We start from the raw sequence: 23,789 nt of genomic DNA, 5'->3' as shown, positions 1-23,789 counted from the left end.
ACAGGACCCTAAAAGTTATTGTGCAATTTGTCCTGAGTACGCTGATACCCCACATGTGGGGGTAAACCACTATTTGGGCGCATGGCAGAGCTCGGAAGGGAAGCAGCGCCATTTGACGCTTTTGGCTGGAATTGAGATCGGACACCATGTCGCGTTTGGAAAACCCCTGATGTACCAAAACAGTGGAAACCCCCCACAAATGACACCATTTTGGAAACTAGACCCCCTAGGGAACTTATCTAGATGTGTGGTGAGAACTTTGAACCCCCATGGGCTTCACAGAAGTTTATAGCATAAAGCCATACAATTAAAAAATCATATTTTTTCCACAAAAATGATCTTTTCACCCTCAATTCTTATTTTTCCAAGGGTAACAGGACCCTAAAAGTTATTGTGCAATTTGTCCTGAGTATGCTGATACCCCACATGTGGGGGTAAACCACTATTTGGGCGCATGGCAGAGCTCGGAAGGGAAGCAGCGCCATTTGACGTTTTTGGCTGGAATTGAGATTGGACACCATGTCGCGTTTGGAAAACCCCTGATGTACCAAAACAGTGGAAACCCCCCACAAATGACAACATTTTGGAAACTAGACCCCCTAAGGAACTTATCTAGATGTGTGGTGAGAACTTTGAACCCCCATGGGCTTCACAGAAGTTTATAACATAAAGCCATACAATTAAAAAATCATATTTTTTCCACAAAAATGATCTTTTCACCCTCAATTCTTATTTTTCCAAGGGTAACAGGACCCTAAAAGTTATTGTGCAATTTGTCCTGAGTATGCTGATACCCCACATGTGGGGGTAAACCACTATTTGGGCGCATGGCAGAGCTCGGAAGGGAAGCAGCGCCATTTGACGTTTTTGGCTGGAATTGAGATCGGACACCATGTCGCGTTTGGAAAACTCCTGATGTACCAAAACAGTGGAAACCCCCCACAAATGACACCATTTTGGAAACTAGACCCCCTAAGGAACTTATCTAGATGTGTGGTGAGCACTTTGACCCCCCCAGTGCTTCACAGAAGTTTATAACGCCCGGGCGTGAAAATAAAAAATTCGTATTTTTTCCACAAACATGATCTTTTAGTCACCATTTTTTTATTTTCCCAAGGGTACCAGGAGAAATTGGACCCCAAAAGTTGTTGTCCAATTTGTCCTGAGTATGCTGATACCCCATATGTGGGAGAAAACTACTGTATGGGCACACGTCGGGGCTCGGAAGGGAAGTAGTGACGTTTTGGAATGCAGACTTTGATGGAATGGTCTGCGGGTGTCATGTTGCCTTTGGAGAGCCCCTAATGTACCTAAACAGTGGAAACCCCCCACAAATGACACCATTTTGTAAACTAGACCCCCCAAGGAACTTATCTAGATGTGTGGTGAGCACTTTGAACCCCCCAGTGCTTCACAGAAGTTTATAACGCCCGGGCGTGAAAATAAAAAATTCGTATTTTTTCCACAAACATGATCTTTTAGTCACCATTTTTTTATTTTCCCAAGGGTACCAGGAGAAATTGGACCTTAAAAGTTGTTGTCCAATTTGTCCTGAGTATGCTGATACCCCATATGTGGGAGAAAACTACTGTATGGGCACACGTCGGGGCTCGGAATGGAAGTAGTGATGTTTTGGAATGCAGACTTTGATGGAATGGTCTGCGGGTGTCATGTTGCCTTTGGAGAGCCCCTAATGTACCTAAACAGTGGAAACCCCCCACAAATGACACCATTTTGTAAACTAGACCCCCCAAGGAACTTATCTAGATGTGTGGTGAGCACTTTGAACCCCCCAGTGCTTCACAGAAGTTTATAACGCCCGGGCGTGAAAATAAAAAATTTGTATTTTTTCCCACAAACATGATTTTTAGTCACCATTTTTTTATTTTCCCAAGGGTACCAGGAGAAATTGGACCTTAAAAGTTGTTGTCCAATTTGTCCTGAGTATGCTGATACCCCATATGTGGGAGAAAACTACTGTATGGGCACACGTCGGGGCTCGGAAGGGAAGTAGTGACGTTTTGGAATGCAGACTTTGATGGAATGGTCTGCGGGTGTCATGTTGCCTTTGGAGATCCCCTAATGTACCTAAACAGTGGAAACCCCCATAAGTGACCCCATTTTGGAAACGAGACCCCCTAAGGAACTTATCTAGATGTGTGGTGAGCGCTTTGAACCCCCAAGGGCTTCACAGAAGTTTATAATGCCCGGGCATGAAAATAAAAAAATCGTATTTTTTCCAGAAACATGATCAATTAGTCCCCAATTTTTTCATTTTCCCAAGGGTAACAGGAGAAATTGGACCCCCAAAAGTTGTTGTCCAATTTGGCCTGAGTACGCTGACACCCCATATGTGGGAGAAAACTACTGTATGGACACACGTCGGGGCTCGGAAGGGAAGCAGTGACGTTTTGGAATGCAGACTTTGATGGAATGGTCTGCGGGTGTCATGTGCGTTTGGAGAGCCCCTGATGTACCTAAACTATTGAAACTCCCCACAAGTGACCCCATTTTGGACACTAGACCCCCCACAGAACTTATCTAGATGTGTGGTGAGCACTTTGAACCCCCAAGTGCTTCACAGAAGTTTATAACACTCGGACGTGAAAATAAAAAAATCATTTTTTTCCACAAAAATGATATTTTTGCCCCCAATTTTTTATTTTCCTAAGGGTAACAGGAGAAATTGGACCCCAAAAATTGTTTTGCAATTTGTCCTGAGTAGGCTGATACCCTACATGTGGGGGTAAAACACTGTTTGGGCGCATGGCAGATCTTGGAAGGGAAGGAGCACCATATGACTTTTTCAACTCAGAATTGGCTGGAATTGAGATCAGACGCCATGTTGCATTTGGAGAGCCCCTGATGTGCCCAAACAGTGGAAACCCCCAATTCTAACTCCAACCCGAACCCCAACATGCCCCTAACCCTAACCCTAGCCCTAACCCTAACCCTAGCCCTAACCCTAGCCCTAGCCCTAACCCTAACCCTACCCTAACCCTAGCCCTAACCCTACCCCAACACACCCCTAGCCCTAACCCTAGCCCTAACCCTAATGGAAAAATGGAAATAAATACATTTTTTTTATTTTATTATTTTTCCTTAACTAAGGGGGTGATAACGGGGGGTTTGATTTACTATTTATGGCGGTTTTTATGTTTGGCGGCTGTCACACGCTAAAAGACGCTTTTTATTGTAAAAATAGTTTTTGCATCACCACATATTGAGAGCTATAATTTTTCCATATTTTGACCCACCGAGTCATGTGAGGTCTTATTTTTTGTGGGACGAGTTGACGTTTTTATTGGTACCATTTTCAGGCACGTGAAATTTTTTGATCGCTTTTTATTCCGATTTTTGGGACGCAGAATGAACAAAAACCAGCGTTTCATGAATTTCTTTTGGGGGGGTGCGTTTACACCGTTCCGCGTGCGGTAAAATTGATAAAGCGGTTTTATTCTTCGGGTCGGTACGGTTACAGCGATACCTCATTTAGGTAGTTTTTTTATGTTTTTGTCGGTTTTATGCAATGAAAACTATTTTATATAAAAAATAATTATTTTTGCATCGCTTTATTCTGCGAGCTATAACTTTTTTTATTTTTTTGCGGATGATGCTGTATGGTGGCTCGTTTTTTGCGGGACAAGATGACGTTTTCAGCGGTACCATGGATATTTATATGCGTCTTTTTGATCGCGCGTTATTACACTTTTTGTTTGGCAGTATGATAATAAATCATTATTTTTTGCTTCGTTTTTTATTTTTATTTTTTAAGGGGTTCACTAAAGGGGTTAACTAATGGGACAGTTTTATAGGGCGGGTCGTTACGGACTCGGCGATACCCAATATGTGTACTTTTATTGTTTTTTTTTTTATTTCCAAAAAATGGATTTATTAGGGGAATATTTTTTTTTTTTTTCTAATTTATTTGGCGATTTTTTTTTTTATTATTTTTACACTTTTTTATTTTTTTTTTTACTTTATTAAATAGTCCCAGGTGGGACATCACTGTCCTGTGACAGATCGCTGATCTGTCACATCACAGATCACTGTGACAGATCAGCGATCTGACACAGGCACTGCAGAAGGCTTCCTCATGCCTGCGCTTTGCAGGCACTGAGGAAGCCAGCTTCCTCAGGCCCCCGAAGGCCCCCGTCGCCATCTTGGATTCGGGGGCCTGGAGGAAAGGAGCCCCCCGCAGCAGCGCTGCACATTGCGCTGCCGTGGGGGGCTCAGGGAAGCACGGAGGGAGCCAACCCCCTTCCGATGCTTCCCTTTAACTCCTGGTACACCGCGATCATGTTTGATCGCGGTGTGCAAGGGGTTAACGTGTCGGGGCGGTCCGTGACCGCCCCTGACACATTGTGCCGGGTGTCAGCTGTGATAATCAGCTGACACCCGGCCGCGATCAGCGGCGCTCACCACGTGGGCGCCGCTGATCGCGCTGACGTACTATCCCGTCCATGGGCATAGGGGCCCAGGTCCCATGGACGGGATATACCGTCGGATGTCAGGAAGGGGTTAATGGACATTTCAGGGAGAGCAGCCTTTAAAACGTTATGCAGGAAGGCAGGCAAATACTTATCCAAGACCTCCTCAGGGATCCCTCCCACCCGAATGTTATTCCTGCGCGATCTATTCTCCAAGTTGTATGTTTTATCACTGACATGAGCCAATTCTTCCTTTATGGCTTCATTTTCATCGACTAGTGCATTGAAAGAAGTGGCATATTCAGCCATTTTATTCTCTAAATAAGAGGTGCGCTCTCCCAGAGCTGAGATTTCTCCTTTCAGCTCTCTAAGCATATTATGCATGTCCTCTTTTAAAGAAGCCCTCAAAGAGGAAAGAATCTCCTGCATATCCTCCTTAGGCCTGTTTCATATTTCAGTTTTTTGTGTCAGTTAAAATCCGCCAAAAAGACGGAAAAGCGGATCCGTTCCTAACTGATGTGAACGGATGGCAGCGGATCCGTTTTTGGGCGGATCCGCTGAATGAAGAATTTTAAAGGAACCGCAGTCGAGAGAGAGAGAGAGAGAGAGAATTTTTTTTTTTCTTCTTCTCTGGCCGCCAGAAATAATTTCAGGGTTAAATTTATTCCTGACTTCATTCCTCCGGGTATGCGCTGTATAAAAATGCGGATCCTTCACCACAAAAAACGTGACATGGTCCGTCCAGGCATCTCGGCGGACGCAAAAAAATTGACGGATCCGCAAAAAAAACGGATCCAACGGATGGCCATCCGTCAAGATCTGCCGGTAATGCAAATCAACGGGGAAAAAAACGGCGGATTTTGACTGATGGTCAAAAACAGAAGTGTGAAACAGGCCTTAGTGAGCGGAGCAGAGTGGTGATGATGAATCCCCTCTCTGCCTGCACCTCTCCCAGAGCCCCCAGAGGAGCATGGGGAGCCTGAAGGGGACGCAGGCACCATTTTACCTGTTGCTTTGGTGGACTTCCCCCTTGCAAAGAAGTCGGGCACTCTCGGTGGGGATCCTCTCTTCTGTGATCTGCCGCATGTCATCATGTGCCTGGGTGGTTGCAGGAGCTGCAGGCGAGTAGTTGGAGGAAGCTGGGTGCTGAGTTGAGCTGCTAAAGGTCCTGGGCTGCAGGAGCTCTGTAACTATGCAGCTGCCACACTTGCTAGCAGGCCATGCCCCCCCATTCATCGCCTTCTTTAATCCGCAGCAAATTATATACCCCACGGAGATCAATCTTAGAGAACCAAATGGCTCCAACTAATTGGTTAAACAAATCCGGAATTAGCGGCAAGGGGTAAGGGATTGCTCACCGTGATCTTATTAATCTCCCTGAAATCCAGACACGGCCTAAGACCCCCATCTTTCTTTTTGACAAAAAAGAATCCCACCGCCACAGGGGAATTGGAGGGTCTTAAATGACCTGCAGCAAGACTAGTCTGCGGTATTCCTTTAAGGCCTCCCTCTCGGGAATCGCCAGAATAAATAAACGACTCTTAGGGAGAGTAGCACCTGGGATAAACTCAATAGCGCAATCGTAATCTCTATGCGGTGGTAGAGCTTGTGACTCAACTTCAGAAAATACTTTCCAGAATTACTGAATGGCTTTAGGTAGCTCATTTTTCACCACAGCAGCGATGTGTACATCACAACATTTCCCATAACACCCCTGACCTATGGATCAGTCCAGTACAGGATTGTGCATTTTTAACCAGGGTAACCCCAGGACGACTGGAAAAGCCAATTTATCAAGTACAAATAAATCTAATGATTCCTGGTGCTCCATATTCACAGTGAGTGTAAACCCGGTGACCTTTCGAGAAATGCACCCATGCTCTAGTGGAGTGTTATCAATTGCCACTACAGGAAAAGGGGATGACAAAGGTATAGACTCAATCTTATACTTGTCTAGAAATTGTTGATCGATCAAATTCAGTGCAGAACCACAGTCCACCATCACTTGAAAATCCATAGTATGACCATGACAGATAGAACTACCAAAAAAAGAAACTCCTGTGGACCGTAAAAATGCAATATGAACGAGAGAGTTACTCTGACCCCCTTTTTTTTTTTTTTTCCTGATTTATGCAGTCTTCACATTGCTGATAAAATGGCCAGTCTTACCACAATAAAGACAAAGCCCCTCAGAGAACCTTATCTCCCCCACCTGGGAGCGAGAGGACATCGCCCTAAGTTGCATCGGTTCCCCATAGTCCACGGGGGTCTCTTGAGAGACAGGACCCAGCAGAATTGAAGCCTTCTCATTCTGCCTGTCTCTCAATCTTCTATCCACTCTGATGGCTAACTGCATTGCAGCCTCAAGTGTAGCAAGTGCAGGGTATGCAATGAGTAAGTCTTTAGCCCTGTAATTCAGACCTGCTAAAAACTGACTTTTGAGTGCTGGATCATTCCAGCTGACCTCTGCAGACCATCGTCTGAACTGGGTACACTATCCCTCAGCATCACCAGAACCCTGTTTCAGCTGTCTGAGTTTAGCCTCAGCTGTAGCGACCCAATCCGGATCGTCGTCATATATTAACCCCATAGCAGAAAAAAACGCTTCTACTGACATCAAGCAAAGGTCATCTGAACGCAATGAAAATGCCCAAACTTACGGCTCCCATCGCAATAAGGACATAATAATCCCCACACGCTGTAACTCGGCCCCTGAAGACCTGGGTCTAAGCCGAAAATAAAGTAAACATGCATTTTTAAATGAAAAAAATTCCTGCTGCTTACCAGAAAAACATTCAGGTAAACTCACCTTAGGCTCTTCCGGGCAGATTCCTGGGCAATTACTCACGTGCTGTCATAAGCCGGAAACTTCCTATGTTAACCTTTGCAAGCATTGAGCGAGATCTTGAACGCTGTTCATATTGCAGAAATCCGGGAGGGTTTTTTTTATTTGTTTGTTTTTTTATACTCTCTCTGGCTGGACAAACTGTTATGGTACTGCAGCACAGGACTAGGGTAGGAGGGGGAAAATCTGACCCTGCACTGCAACTAGGCTGATAACCTATGATGGAGTGGGCGACCCATTCCCAGCGAATAGACCCACCGACGATTCTAGGTTAATCTCAAGCAAAGACCTGTAGATAGGGGGAAGGGGGTCCCTGAAAGATCTAAGGACTGGGTACAAATACGGGTCACCTCCTAAAAGAAAACAAAGAGAAGGCTGCAGAAACAAACTGAAAACAGAAACTAAGACTAGCAGAACCAGAGGTCCCAGCACTGCACTAATTAAACACACAGAAGGCAAAGCAAAGCTCCAAGCCAGAACTCAAGCAGATTAACACTGTCGTCCAGCAAGGAATGGGAGACAGGTGCAGGTTAATAAAGGGTGATACAATCACCTGACCCTAAACAAACCCAGCACCAGGGGAAAAAGACCAGTAGCCAGAACACTACAAGAAAATGGCAGATAGTCACAAACTGAACAGATTCTAACAAATTCCTTCTCCAAAGTTGTCTAATAGTTACACAGGGTAACAGACTTTTGGACCTAAGGGCAGGGATAGAGATCAAGGATGCAAAATGGCAGTGAAGATAACTCTGCATACACGAATTGTGGCTGGAAGAAGTCTTCATAGCGGTCTGGGCCAGGTGAAAAAGATGGGAAAAATGAAAAAGTCCAATAAGAGAAGACATTGGTTTTGGATTGGATTTATAACACACACTGCAGAGAAACACTAACAATGTATCTATTGGCTCCCTATTATGCCTTGTAGCTCATTAACAATTGTGACATTGACCTAGCACACTTTTTTTAATTCTGGCAGGACAGTTTTGATTGGTGGAACATATGTTGCCTAAACCTGTGGTGCATCTCAAAGTCCAAAAATTGCTGTAGTTTAGTATTGTGCTCTTCATCCTGAACAACTCTAAAACCAACCAACTAGATAGTAAAATTCTCACTTGTTCCCAGATTAATTTATATTACACCGTTTTGATCTCATAAATGAAAATTAAGGTAACACATGCACCATTAACGCACCTGTTCCTGCTTCAGAAGATAGGCGTCGATATATCCTGCGATGTCATTTGCATCTAACTCCAATCGTCTATTCATCAAAAATTGGGAAATAAAACCCCTCAGCTCTTGTGTGTTTTGCTCTACTTTTTTGTGTAGACCAAGGAGTGATCCGAGGAAGGGATAATAATTATACAGCTGTGGAAATCAACAATTTCTCTTTAGATTTTTTTGCAGCAAAAAGTACAGATCAGTACAATAACTGGAGCAGCTCGGCCAGTCAGTGCTTAGCGTTCCACCCTACTTTTATCAGTGTAGTGGTTCCAATTTTATCAATTTTTGATTAGTGTGGATTTTTTTTTTACCATACATGTGTGTCATCTATTTGTCTCAACTGAGGATAAAAATAGATTGAGGTTTCCTCAGCTTCTACTAGTTTCAGTCAGTGAAAAACAGACACAGCAGAAATTCGTTGAAATGGATGAGTTTAATCCGTAAAATGGATCAAAATTGGACAGGGCTTTGTGTATGTGAAAAAGGCCTTATACTATGATAGGTACATGTTCTATTTGCAAGAAAAACCCAAGCAAATAAAAAAACACAACATTTGTGTAAATGTGACCGAAGTTGATATGTTCTCCTTGAAGGCTGGCATGGGTTTCCTTGAGGTTCTCCACTTTCTTCCTATACTCTAAAAACAATACGGGTAGGCTCATTGGTCCTAGTATGTAGGTCGGTGAGAGACAGATTTATGTTGTGACCCTTATTGGGGACAAGAACTGATAAGAGTAATGGCGATCTCTGTTGTACATAGTAGAATATTATTCTCGAACCTCTTTATTAAAAAAGGACACGTCACATCGATCAATTAATTATAGGTATTATCTAGAATTAGTAAGAAGGGTCTCTATTTTCATGAAAGACTAATGCTTCAGCTGTGTCCAGTTTTTCACCTAAAAATAATTCACTTATAGGGAAGCTATCATCAGAAAATGACCTACTGTTTGTGTTACATATAGAGATGAGCGACTTTGTCTTTTTTCAGGTCGAGTCGGGTTTCACGAAGCCTGACTTTCGCAAAAGTCCGGTAGAACGAAATCGGCCGATTATTGTGAATAGTCGAAGTCTGACTGAAACACGAAACCCAATGTAAGTCAATGGGGAAGAAAAGTCGGCAGGGAGTGGAGGACAGGAAACACACCTACAGGGCCCATTTTAATGCCAAAAACATCAATTCTTACTCCTTAAGCTTGTCAACCTTAATTTAGTATATAATAATAGTTAGGCATTGAAAATTGGGGGTTATTTGGCTAAAGTTGGGGGGGGGTAGTGCTGGCTCCCGATTTTCGTGGGCCCAGGGCCAAAGAGTGTAACTGGGCTCCTTTAACACATAACACAATTCAAGATCCTTTGATACGGCAGAGAAATAGCGGTACAGTACAATGAAAAATACTTCAATTCTTACATCACATGACTGATATCCATTTTAAATTCTCCAATAGCTCCAAAAACGGACAGTATATTACTCCATACAGTATTATGGCCACCGCATAGTGCGCCATACAGAGTAATGAGGCCCATATATTTCTCCATACAGAATCATTGGTCCCATATAATGTTCGATACAGTATATGATGAGCTCCACATAATGCTACAGTACTGTATATGTTGTTCACCAGGGATGAAGCTCCAGTGTCTTATGGGCCCAAATAATGCTCCATATATTCCATATATAATGAGCCCCATTTCTAATGCTCCAGTGTATAATAGGCCCTGTAAATGCTGCTCCAGTGACTGATGTCCACCTTTGGAATGCTCCAGTGTGTGGTGGGCCCCAGATATCATTCTCCAGAGTATCGTGCTCCCCAAAAATTGCTCCCAACCTTTAAAGCAATTAAATAAGTCTCCTCGCTAGGGAATCCCTTTACTCTGGACTCCTCGTCATCCCCATCTTCCATCTCTCTGCACTTGGACTGTTTAGGCAGAGGGCGTACAGACGTGATGTCATCGCGCTCTTTGACCAGAATGTCACTGTCAGGAAACGTGTTTGGTTTCCGGGGGCAGTATGGTTGCAAAGCTGAACCTTAAGGAATGTCCAGAAGGGCACCACCAGGAGTGGAGCCTGCGGCTTAATTGGACTCAACACGGGCAACCTCAACCATGCCATCCACATAAAAGCTGCACAGATTGCAAGCTTAATTCCGTTAACGAACAAGACTCAGGCATGCCCCCGCGGTCTGCGTCCAGCTTAAAAGAGGGACACGCGAGACTCTGGCACGCGAGATCGGCCAATAACAGGTCTGTCATGCCCTTACATGTTTGGGGCTGCACGCGTGCTACAATGAAAGGACCAGCGTGTATCGCTTACAGGTGTGGATAACACGCTGAACCCTGTTAGTGATGGGGATCTGGGATTACAATTCTTCCCCGCGAACAAGCATTTCCCAGTAAGTGCAGGTCAACCGTAATTCCGGAATAAGGCCTAAACGGCATTCCAGAAAGAATGTGAAAAAATTAAGTGTCCAAACCACAGGTGCTGTAGCTTGCTTAACAGCTGGGCTCCTCTGCTGAGTAGCACACAGTTCTTACATAAACAGGCGGCATAGCATGGTTCACGGGTGGCCAACTCTGCTGAGTAGCATACACAGTTACTAGGCCCAAAGTATTAAGTGGTGTACAGTAAATGCAGTCAAAAACTGGCTCTTTCATAAACAGGCGGCATAGCTTGGTTCACGGGTGGGCTCCTCTTCTGAGTAGCAGACACAGTTACTAGACCCAAAAGGATTTTCAGGACAATATGCGGTAAAAAATTATTAGAAACACACACGGTGTAGCTCCTTCACAGGTGTACTACACCGCTGGCTACCAGACACCGCTACTATGCCCTAAAACTGTCTATTATCATTGAAAACCATTATTAATTTAAAAAAAAGATATGCTTTTGTTTAAAGAAACGTTCTCGAACGGAAACTCGAGCAGCCGAATTTTAATCAAAGTGTTGTAGTTCGACAAACGGATCTAACACCGCCCAAAACAGCTAGAATTTGAACTTGGCCAACAGTTCCACTCAAACACCACTCATCTGTAATCAGGAGGCAGACTCAGACGGTCTCAGGCACAGTATGAATTCAACAAGATTGCAGAAAGTTGAGAAAGGGTACAGTATCACCGGATAACATGTATATATAGCATAGTTTAAACATTTAAAATCTCCGTGTTTATTTCCTGAGTACGACAAAGACACTCACAGCCTCAGTATGGATTAGACAACAATCTAAAAAGTAGAAAAAAGGAAATGTTTTTGAAGCGTACACCAGTATACACTGTTGGGGTATTTTTAAATCTTCATATATATTTCTGTCTCAGTAAGACAGTCCAGACTCTCCGCAAGAGGAAACGAGATGGATAAAAGTACAGACATAAAGTCGAGTGATTGCAGAAATTTAGGAATTACTAATCACGGGAAAAACTCCTGGGAGAATTCTCAGAGGCGATGCTGACCCTCAATTACTTTGTGTGTGGAGACAGCGAAAACAGTTCTTTGTGAAGAAAGGGTTGCTGTATTGCAGTACCGTGGATCTCATCAGCGTTACTCATCTCCATCAAATTTTAATCACAGGGAGAGATGTAGACATGGTCCTCACTGCCTATCATGATCTGTCAGGCAACTTTGGAGTGCAAAAGACAGAAGCCACAGGCTGTAGGCGATTCTATTGGATTGGCATGAGAGGGCACATTTAAAAATGTGGGCAGGAATGTCACACGTCTGTGAGTGTGAAAGCTGATGATAAACCATCACTGCATCTCATTGTGAGTCGACGTCCATAAGAAATGGAAGCCATTGATCATCTGAAGCTAGAGCCCGGCCAGCAGGACAGGGCATAGATACGTCTTAACCATCATCTATCAGTTCACCAAATTTGTAGTGGCAGTCCCAGGGAAGGATTTGACAGCCCGGATTACACAGCGGAGTAGCAGGGAGAGGTAAATATTGCAAATGCTGGGGCCCTGACCAAGCCAGGGGGGCCCACTCGTGGGTGTCGGTACTGGCACTGGGCCCCTCATAGTACGCCGGTGTGTCTGACGGCGGGTGTGCACCCCCACCGTCAGAGACACTTGATTGCACTATGAGGGACTCTGTGCCAGTGCCGGCACCCAAGAGTCGGCCCACCCACCTGTCCAGGGCAATGGCACTCGCACGGTTGCGTGCGCTAGGTGGTGACCCCCGACCATGGGGGGGGAGGCAGCCCAGTTAGGGAGATTTAAAAAATGGTATATGTTGATGTTGGACATTCAGCAGCTACAAATGGAGGAATCAGAGAAGTCCGAGGTAGAGGAGGACAAAAGCGAGCCATTTTTCTGGCAACCTATGTGTCATCAGGGGAAGGTGGGACAAAATCCTTTGAAACCCATGCATGGTTCATTTTAATGAAGGTTAGATCATCAACATTTTGGGTGAACAGATGGGTCCTTTTTTCTGTCAGGATTGATCCAGCAGCACTGAAGACTCTTTCCGATAGCACACTAGCAGCAGGGCAAGCGAGCTCCTGTCAGGTATATTTTGCCAATTCAGGCCAGACGTCAAGTTTAGAGGCCCAATAGTCAAAGGGGAATGACCTGTAAGGGAGAACATCGATGAGGGAGGAGAAGTAGTTTGTAACCATAGTTGACAACTCCTGTCTCCTGTCACTTTCAATCAATGCAGTATTACCAGTCGTGTGAGCGGGACTTGAAAAATCAGTCCACAACATGGTCATGAAACCCCTGTCTCCAACGCCACTTCTGATGTGTGCACCACGAACACCTCTTCCATGTTTCCCCCATGGCTCATTGGAGAACCATCACCGCTGCTGTGTGCTGGGAATGCCTCAAACAAACGGTTTACCAGAGTTGCTTGTTTGTTGGCCAATATTAGGTCAAGATTCTCCTGTGGCATGATGTTTTGGAATTTGCCTTTATAGCGTGGATCCAGGATGCTGGCCAACCACTAGTCATCATCGTTCATCATTTTGGCAATGCGGGGATCCCTTTTTAGGATCTGCAAGGCATAATCTGGCATGTGAGCCAATGTTCCAGGTGTCAATGATGAACTGCGAGTGCTGGGTGGAGGAGCGCTTTCTGGCAAATCCACATCCCTCCAGTCACGAACAAACCCTGTATCAGACCTTGCCACGCCAACCTTTTCTCTTGCCCCACGAGAAGCATCCTCCTCCCTTAAATAATCATCCCATCATCATCCTCCTCCTCTTCCTCTTCTTCCTCCACCAGACATCCCTGACCAGACAATGGCTGACTGTCATCAAGGCTTTCCTCCTCCTCTTTCTCATCCTCCTCAGCTGCAGATGCCTGCTCTTTAATGTGCGTCAAAGTTTGCATGAGCAGACGCATAAGTAGGATGCTCATGCTTATGATGGCTTCGTCTGCACTTACAAGTCGTGTGCATTCCTCAAAACACTGAAGGACTTTACAGAGGTCTTTCAGCTTCGCACACTGCACACCCGACAACTCCATGTCTGCCCTCAAAGTGCCTGGCCGTGTATCCTCCCACAAATGCATTACAGCCTGCCTCTGTTCGCACAGCCTCTCAACCATGTGCAGGGTGGAGTTCCACCTTGTTGCAACGTCGATAATTAGGAGGTGCTTGGGAAGTTGGAGCAATCGCAGCAGCTTCTGCATACGACTAGAGTGTACGGGCAACCGGTGGATGTGCGAGCACAGTCTTCGGACCTTCTGGAGCAGGCCTGATAACTCCGGATAATTATTGAGGAAGCATTGCACCACCAGGTTCAAGATGTGAGCCAGGCAAGGTATATGTCGGAGTTTTGAAAGGGCTATGGCTGCCACAAAATTCCGGCCGTTATCACAAACTACCTTGCCTGCCTCAAGATGTAGACTGCCCAGCCATGACTCAGATTGTCGCTGCAAGTAGTCGGCCAGTACCTTCGCGGTGTGTCTGTTGTCGCCCAAACACATCATCTTCAACACAGCCTGCTGATGCTTACCACCAGCTGTTCGATAGTGGGACATTGAGTGTGCAACACTGGCAGCTGCGGATGGAGTGCTCGTGCGACTGCGCTCTGTGGACGAGCTTTCGCTTCTGGAGGAGGAGGAGGAGGCGGGCCGAACGCCTACACCCAACTGTTTCCTTTACCGTGGTCTAGGCAGCACTGTCCCACTGCCGCTGTCCCCTGTGGACCCTGCATCCACCACATTAATCCAGTGTGCAGTGATGGACACGTAACAGCCCTGGCCATGCCTACTGGACCATGCATCTGTTGTGAGGTGCACCGTTCCACTCACTGATTGCTTGAGTGCATGGACAATGCGGTCTTTCACGTGAAGGTGGAGGGCTGGGATGGCTTTGCGAGAAAAGAAGTGCCGACTGGGTAGGTCATAGCGTGATACTGCGTAGGCCATGAGTTCGCGGAAAGCTTCGCTTTCAACCAACCGGTAGGGAATCATCTCTAACAAGATTAGCTTGGCAATGTGGGCGTTCAAACCCAGTGTACGTGGATGAGAGGATGAGTACTTTCTTGTCCTACTCATAGTCTCTGGTAGGGTGAGCTGGACTTGAGAGCTGCATATGGTGGAACTAGCGGTGGACATGGCGGACTGAGAGAGGGTTTATGATGGTAATGGAGTTGGTGTTCTTCCTGATGGCCTAGATTCAGTCTTTCATAGCAATAACATTGTGATTCCCTGACTGCTTTGGCCTTGCAACGACACCTCAACATTTGCTGCTGGTGGTGTGCTAACTGGTGGGCTTACAGAGGGGTAAACGGTGTAGCATTGCTGACTACCTTCATTGGGAGCAGTTGCACATGTGGTACGTGAGATTTGGTATTCCATCCATGCTTGCAAGTGCATAGTGTTTAAATGTCTAAGCATGCAACTGGTATTCAAATTTCTCAGATTTTTCCCTCTTCTAAAGGTCTTTGCACACTTCTTACAGATAACCTTTGCCTGATCATTAGGATTTTGTTCAAAAAAGTGCCACACTGCACTCTTCCTACTATGGAAGACATTTTGAGGCCTTGCATGCTGTGCTAATTTGACCGTCTGGCCTAGCTGTCCTGCAACGCTTTTGGTTTTTGTAACCCGTTTTTGGACTGCACCGGGCCTGCCAGTTAACACCAGTTGCGATGTCGATGCCTGCTGTGGATCCTCCGCCTCCTCTTCTGAGCTATTGACAGTTAATCCTGAATGCTATCTATGTGTTTTCAACTCTGCAAACTTATATCTGGTAACCAGCTTTTCCAATCTCTGCTCTGAATCCACTCCTGTGTCTCCATTCAATGTCAGCAAGCAGTTAATCCTGAATGCTATCTATGTGTTTTCAACTCTGCAAACTTATATCTGGTAACCAGCTTTTCCAATCTCTGCTCTGAATCCACTCCTGTGTCTCCATTCAATGTCAGCAAGCAGTTAATCCTGAATGCTATCTATGTGTTTTCAACTCTGCAAACTTATATCTGGTATATAGTTTTTTTCAACTTACTCTGCTTGTCCCCTTATGTTGTGAGGTCAAGAAACTTTTCAAAGTGCTTTATGATCCATGTAGTGCTGGACATGTGTTTATTTGACCACAACATTTTATAGGGTCCTGGTGTCTCAATTTATTGTGATTGATTAACGAGAAGAGAGAGCCAAAAAAAAACAAAAAAAAAAAAACTTAGCCTTAACCTCCTATATATTCAGACATAGCTAGGGGGAGCATTTATGCAGGGGTGGCATTTATGCACATGTAATCGAAGTACATGTATCAAAGTACTTCTGGCAGTTATAACATGGCAGTTAGACAGGTAAGACATTTATATACATCTACTCCCTGTACATTTGGAGTGCAACAAATATATACCATATGTATTTGTGTAATGTATATCCTTGCCGCTGCATTCACACACATCCACCGCCCTGGCATTAACTCTCCACACTCCATCCATATTGGCCCCTCGCTTCTTTCCTCTCCTATGTATAGCACTCACGCTCTTTTCACATTGTTAAATTGCACAGATCCAGGCAGTCCCACCATTCAACACCAGAGACGCTCTCACAAATCACTTAACCATCTGCTCACTCTTTCTATCCTCCTTCTCCTAGTCGCAGGAGACATTGCTCCCAACCCTGGTCCCCCATGTTATAGAAAGTCAAACCCCCCCACTGCTACACTCAGAAACCCCTCTAATCTTATTAATATTCCCTGCATGCCATCTGTCTCTCTTAATTGTGCACTTTGGAATTCTCGCTCAGTGTGTAACAAACTCTCCTTCATTCATGACTTCTTCCTTTCTAATTCTCTTAACCTCCTGGCTCTTACTGAAACCTGGATCCAGCAGTCAGATACTACCGCTGCTGCTGCTGCTCTTTCATACGGGGGGCTACACTTCTCTCATACCCCAAGATCATACAATAGAGCTGGTGGAGGCGTTGGTCTGCTCCTATCACCAAAATGTACCTTTCAGGTTATCCCTCAAGTACCCTCACTTGTCTTCCCTTCTTTTGAGGTCCATGCCGTCAGACTCTACACCCCTTTCTCCATGCAAGTGGCGGTGGTGTATCGTCCTCCCGGCCCCTCCCATCAGTTCCTGGATCATTTTGCCACTTGGCTTCCACATTTTCTCTCCTGTGACATCCCTACCCTCATCATGGGAGATTTCAACATCCCCATTGCTCTTCCCCTCTCCCCATCTGCTACTCACCTTTTATCTCTAACCTCCTCATTTGGCCTTTCGCAGCTTACTAATTCTCCAACGCATGAAGACGGAAACTCCCTCGACTTGGTCTTCTCTCGGCTTTGTGCAGTGGATGATTTTGCAAACTCCCCTCTCCCGCTCTCTGACCACAATCTTCTTTCATTCTCTATAAAGAACTGCCAGGCTGCTCAGGTCACCCCCACTGTCCAGACTTATAGAAACATACAGGCCATTAACACCCAGAAACTTCTGAAGAAGTTGCAGTCTTCATTGCCCCCTATCTCCTCCCTCTCATGTCCTGATTCTGCATTGAAGCATTACAATGAAACACTTCAAAGTGCCCTGGATGAATTTGCACCCCCTATAAATAGAACACCACAACACAGACGGCGACAACCCTGGCACATGGTGCAAACACGTTTCCTGCAGCGGTGCTCCAGGTGCGCCGAACGTCTGTGGAGAAAATCCAATCTACATGAAGATTTCATCCATTTTAAGTTTATGCTTAGAACATACAACACTGCCCTTCACCTCTCCAAACAAACCTATTTCAACACCCTCATCACCTCACTGTCCAACAACCCGAAACGTCTCTTTGACACTTTTCATTCTCTACTCAATCCAAGAGTACAGGCCCCAACCACGGAGCTCCGAGCTGACGATCTGGCCAATTACTTCAAAGAAAAAATTGACCAGATCCGACAGGAAATTATCTCCAAATCCCCTCATACCATGCACTGTCCTCCCTCCCCCACTGCATCTAACTCACTCTCTGATTTTGAACCAGTCACAGAAGAAGAAGTAAGCAGGCTCCTTGCATCTTCTCGCCCAACTACTTGCACCAGTGACCCATTTCCGTCACATCTCCTCCAGTCCCTTTCCCCTGCTGTCACCCCTCACTTAACTAAAATATTTAACCTCTCTCTCTCTCTCTTCTGGTATTTTTCCCTCCTCATTTAAGCATGCCATCATACATCCACTACTTAAAAAACCATCCCTCGACCAAAACTGTGCCGCTAACTATAGACCTGTCTCTAATCTTCCCTTCATCTCTAAACTCCTGGAACACCTGGTCCACTCCCGTCTTATCCGCTATCTCTCAGAAAACTCTGTTCTCAACCCTCTCCAATCCGGTTTCCGCTCTTTACACTCCACCGAAACTGCCCTCACTAAAGTCTCTAATGATCTGCTAACAGCTAAATCAAATGGTCATTACTCCATGCTAATTCTCTTGGATCTCTCTGCAGCATTCGACACTGTGGATCATCAGCTCCTCCTCACTATGCTCCATTCCATTGGCCTCAAGGACACAGTTCTCTCCTGGTTCTCCTCCTATCTCTCCGACCGCTCCTTTACTGTTTCTTTTGCCGGTTCCTCCTCCTCTCGCCTTCCCCTTACTGTTGGGGTTCCTCAAGGATCGGTTCTAGGGCCCCCTCCTCTTCTCCTTGTACACTGCCCCTATTGGTCAAACAATCAGTAGATTTGGTTTCCAGTACCATCTCTATGCTGATGACACCCAATTATACGCTTCTTCTCCTGACATCACGCCAGCCTTTCTAGAAAACACTGGCGATTGTCTAAACGCTGTGTCTAATATCATGTCCTCACTATATCTGAAACTGAACCTGTCAAAGACTGAACTCCTGGTGTTTCCTCCCGCTACTAATGTACCTATACCCGACATTGCTATTTCTGTGTGTGGTTCCACTATTACTCCCCAGCAACATGCCCGCTGTCTTGGGGTCATACTTGATTCCGAGCTTTCCTTTGCCCCCCACATTCGATCACTGGCTCGCTCTTGTCATCTGCACCTCAAAAACATTTCTAGAATTCGACCTTTTCTTACTTTTGACTCTGCAAAAACTCTTACTGTTTCTCTTATTCATTCTCGTCTCGACTATTGTAACTCTCTTCTAATCGGTCTCCCTCTTACCAAACTCTCCCCTCTCCAATCTGTCTTGAATGCTGCAGCCAGGATCATATTCCTCACCAATCGTTACACCGATGCCTCTACCTTGTGCCAGTCATTACACTGGCTACCCATCCACTCCAGAATTCAGTATAAACTTATTACCCTCACCCACAAAGCCCTCCATGGCTCAGCACCACCCTACATCTCCTCCCTTGTTTCAGTATACCACCCTACCCGCGCCCTCCGTTCTGCTGATGACCTGAGGTTAGTATCCTCAATAGTCAGAACCTCCCACTCCCGTCTCCAAGACTTTACACGTGCCGCGCCAATTCTTTGGAATGCACTTCCCAGGTCAATACGATTAGTCCCCAATCCCCACAATTTTAAGCGTGTCCTGAAAACGCATTTATTCAGACTGGCCTATCGCCTCAACACATTAACCTAACCTATCCCTGTGTGGCAGAGCCAAAAGATTTACCATAACCAGGTTCCCAGCATCATGTTCCCACATGCTTTATGCATCCATTAGCCCTCTGTGTCTGTACTGTTACACACTTAACATTATGGCTGGTCCATACAATCAGAGCAACTGTTACCACCCACCTTTCGTGTCTACCTCTTTCCTCATAGACTGTAAGCTTGCGAGCAGGGCCCTCACTCCTCTTGTTATTTGTTATAATCTACTGTATGTGATTATTGTTATGCTGTAATGTCTATTGTCTGTACAAATCCCCTCTGAAATGTAAAGTGCTGCGGAATATGTCGGCGCTATAAAAATAAAATGTATTATTATTATTATTATTGACAGCGGCACCCTATTCCCCCAATGGATGCCAATCTGGGTCAACAACTGGGTCATCCATCACCTCCTCTTCAATGTCATGTGCACCTTCCTCTGTGTCACCATGTAAGTTGGTATAGTATGCAGGAAGGGGCACCTGAGTTTCATCAGGGTCAGATTCTGGCTCAGTACACTGCGAGGACAATGTAGTGCTCTGAGTGAATGTACCAGCAGATAAATCTAGCAGTGGCTGTGCATCAGTGCACTCCATGTCAGATTCTTCTTGGACTGGGTAAGTCATGATTTGACTTGCTAACCCAGGCATGGTATGTGAAAAGAGCTCCATGGAGTAATCTGTAGTGTGGCCTGCCGCATCCTTTACTTTTGGTAGGGGTGAAGGACACAAGGAAAGGTGTGGTTCCTGACCATGAGCCTCCAATGACGACTCAGTGCTTTTATTTTTTGAAAGTTCAGAAGAGGAGGCGATAGAGCTGGAGGCTGTGTCAGCAATGTAAGCAAAAACTTGTTCCTGAAGCTCCGGCTTTGAAAGAGGTTTACCTACTCCCAGAAAAGGGAGCCTTCGAGGCCTTTTGGAGCCAGACGATGATGCAGGCTCAACAACTTCTGCATTAGGTGCTATTGTGCTTTTGCCACTACCAGCAGATCCACCACAAACACCAACACCATCATTACCAGCTGGCAACCCACGCCCACTTCCACTTCCACGGCCTCATCCAACACGCTTCCTCATTTTTGAGAAAATGTACCCAAAATACCACCAGCAATATGGTACTGTAAAACAAGGTGCAAGGTGTATATAGTATTGGGGAGAATTTGAATCTCCCTACAGACTTGAGGATACTGAACTAATATCTCAGGCCCAGTGTAGATTACACCTCAATATAACAGGCTGAAATTGGATGGTGTATAAAATGTCTATATAGGACTGGGGAGAATTTGAATCTCCCTACAGATTTGAGGACACTGAACTATTATCTCAGGGCCAGTGTAGATTACACCTCAATATAACAGGCTGAAATTGGATGGTGTATATGTGGCGCCCCTGAGGGTTCAGTTGCCACAGAGGTACTGCACCTCCTCCTGAGGTGTGGTGCCCCACCATCCAGGTAAGGACACTGAACTAATATCTCAGGCCCAGTGTAGATTACACCTCAATATAACAGGCTGAAATTGGATTGTGTATAAAATGTCTATATAGGACTGGGGAGAATTTGAAGCTCCCTAGAGATTTTAGGAGGCTGACAATGATGCTCTCAGTCCCAAGTATGGCAGCAGGCAGCCTAATAAGCAGGACTGCTGCACACAAAAGTGTGGAAAAATGAACGCTTGGTAACTGGGCAAAAAAGGGGATGAAAAGTATTTTTGCTTTTAAAAAAGCAGTTTGCACAGCAGTGTGAAAACAGCAATGCAGCTATCAGGGAGCCTTATAAGGCAGCCTAATAACCAACAGAGCTGATGCACCGAAATATAGCCTCCCCTTGCACTGCACACTAACTGGTGTGTTGTACAGGTAAAATCGCTAGCAGCAGAAGCAGTTTTTTGTATCTTCTTCCCTGCCTAACGCTCTCCCTACAGAATCAGCAGCAGCAGCAGCTCTCCCTATTCTGAGATCAGCAGAAGTAAGATGGCGGTCGGTGTGCACACCCTTTTATAGCCCCTGTGACTCCACACAAAGCCAGCCAATCACTTGCATGCCCTTCTCAAAAATGGTGGTGACCGCTGCCTATGTCATCGCGTTGCCCACAGTGTGCGTCCTCCATCATTGGCTGAAAAAGGGCGCTGAAGCATCATTTGAAACGCGACTTTGGCGCCATGGTCGCCGACCTCGTGGCCGACCTCACGCTATGGTCGGTTTTCGTTTCATGAAACCCGACTTTTGCGAAAGTCAGCGACTTTTGAAATTGACCGACCCGTTTCGCTCAACTCTAGTTACATATATTTTTTAATTTTTACTATCTTTATTAAAAAAGCAAAAAAAAAACAATAGTAATCTTGCAATTTTCACACTGGCCACTAGGGTTTTTTTAGACTCAAATTTCCTGTGCTTTGCTGAAGAGTTTGCAGCAGGCTCGATATCATCAGAGGCAGGATTACAATGATTAGTAACACCTCTATGCACAGCTGATTACACAGGATCCACCAATCACAATATGCGATGTCACAGCTGACCTGCTCTCTCTCCTTTCATAATTACCTTTGTATACGCTCATTAGATGCGTCTATGTAAAACACAAAATCACATTTAACACAAAAAAACAGATATAATCACTAGTTAATATTATTCCATTAAATTGATTAAAAACTCTACATTCCTACCTAGAAACTTATCTGTGTATTATAAGGTGCTCTGTGCCATGTATCAGTAAGAATACTAAAAAGATCCTTATTCAGTGGCATGAAATATGAAGACCAGCTGTGAGACGATACCTTATATTCATTATATAAAGCAGAGTTTACATTTTCCAATATACACTACTCACAAAAAGTCAGAAACACTGCAGTGATATTTTATCGTAATTGTACAGCATTTCAAGAGGTTTCCCCATGAATAAAGTTAATTGATTTCAGCATTTTAATCAATAGATCTTGAAATAATAATAATTTCCACAATTGGATGTGTTTAAAAAAAATATGTTCCTGTGCCGAGATAATCTTATAAATGTGCCCCTGCTGTGTACTGTGTAATGGCTGTGTCTGACCGTACTGGGACATGGTCTGATCATGCAGGGGATTGCAGCTGATTCTTTTTTTGAGGTAAGACATTGCTTAAAAACAGGCAATTAAATGTTTTTCCTCACAAACAAAATTAGCTCTGATCTTGTGCTGTAATGTCTGTATACTCTCTTTTGTTCCCCCCCTTGCTCAGGAGATGTGGTGTGATCAGACCATGATCCAGCACAATGGCCGGCTTCAGGTTTTCGTGGGCCCCAGGCGAAAAAGTCTCAGTGGGCCCTTTTAATACATACCACGATTCATGATGCACTGATACGGCAGAGAAATATAGGTATAGTACAATGCCAAAGATTTCAATTACTTCTTACATTACATGAGTGATATCTATTGTAAATTCTACAATAGCTCAGAAACTGGTGACTCCATGCAGCGCACAGTGCGTGGCCTGGGGGATACAAAAGTTTTAATTTTAGACAGCACAGTGTAGTCCACCATACAAACAGCATAATGATTTTTAAACATTTCAGCCCTTTCACCTCACTACTGGGTCACATTCCGTGTCCAAATGACAACAACTACGCCCTCATAAAGGATACTAAGAATGTGTACAAATTGTGTCACAATTGAATTTATTAATCAACACATAAATACATATAAATATTATGGGTGCTAGATTGATCAAACCAGAAAAAATGGGAAGAAAGCTAACACAAACAAAACAGGTCAATTTATCAATGTGAAGCCAGGTGGAACACATATATTTAAATACTGATAGCTAATCCCATTCATGGTACAAATTGAACATTACACATGACATATAATAAAATATAGAGATCCCCTTCAGAGATTAATTGAGGCAGCCATATTAATAGCAAAATAGCATATCAAGGTAATAGTAGTATAATAGATGGTCAAAATTGATCCTAAAAATATTGTATGAAAGGCTGCCTAAAAGATAAGGTGTCTATGTGCAAATAAGGTGTTCAGTGCCACTAGTCAGATACCTCAATCAGGGTTTAACCTCAATGTCACCATGTCATATTAGACCACCATGCTGTGCAAAATGTATTCAATTTACCTGGATGCTGTGTCCGAACCCGCCACGTCTCCCCTGACGCGCGATTTGGCGTTCCTTTTTCAAAGGGGTGTGTCCTATTAGGGGGATCATACTCCTTTTAAATGTCCTCCATCCATTAAGTTCCCCGACTAAAGTCACGTGATATTAGCTCAAATAAAGTGTGTGGTGCATGTAAGTGAGCCGGGA

The 23,789-nt window shown here is 44.8% G+C and overlaps 1 protein-coding gene across 3 annotated transcripts in view; it reads right to left on the bottom strand.

Annotated features, from left to right (window-relative positions):
* The window catches only part of LOC141047816 (cytochrome P450 2K1-like), a 147,175-nt gene that overhangs the window by 47,158 nt on the left and 76,228 nt on the right, over positions 1-23,789 (bottom strand). For 2 of the 3 annotated variants that reach the window (XM_073543137.1, XM_073543138.1), the window contains one exon: positions 8,470-8,643. The exons of the other annotated variant lie outside the window; for it this stretch is intronic. In XM_073543137.1, the coding sequence (XP_073399238.1) occupies positions 8,470-8,643 (174 nt within the window). The remainder of the gene's footprint in view (positions 1-8,469; positions 8,644-23,789) is intronic. 3 annotated transcript variants of the gene reach the window in all.

This window comes from Dendrobates tinctorius, unplaced genomic scaffold (assembly GCF_039654945.1).
Source record: "Dendrobates tinctorius isolate UK_male_01 unplaced genomic scaffold, ASM3965494v1 ptg000129l, whole genome shotgun sequence".
Taxonomy (NCBI): Eukaryota; Metazoa; Chordata; class Amphibia; order Anura; family Dendrobatidae; genus Dendrobates; species Dendrobates tinctorius.
Note: the sequence above shows the minus strand (reverse complement) of the source record. Positions and strands in the feature narration are given on the sequence as shown.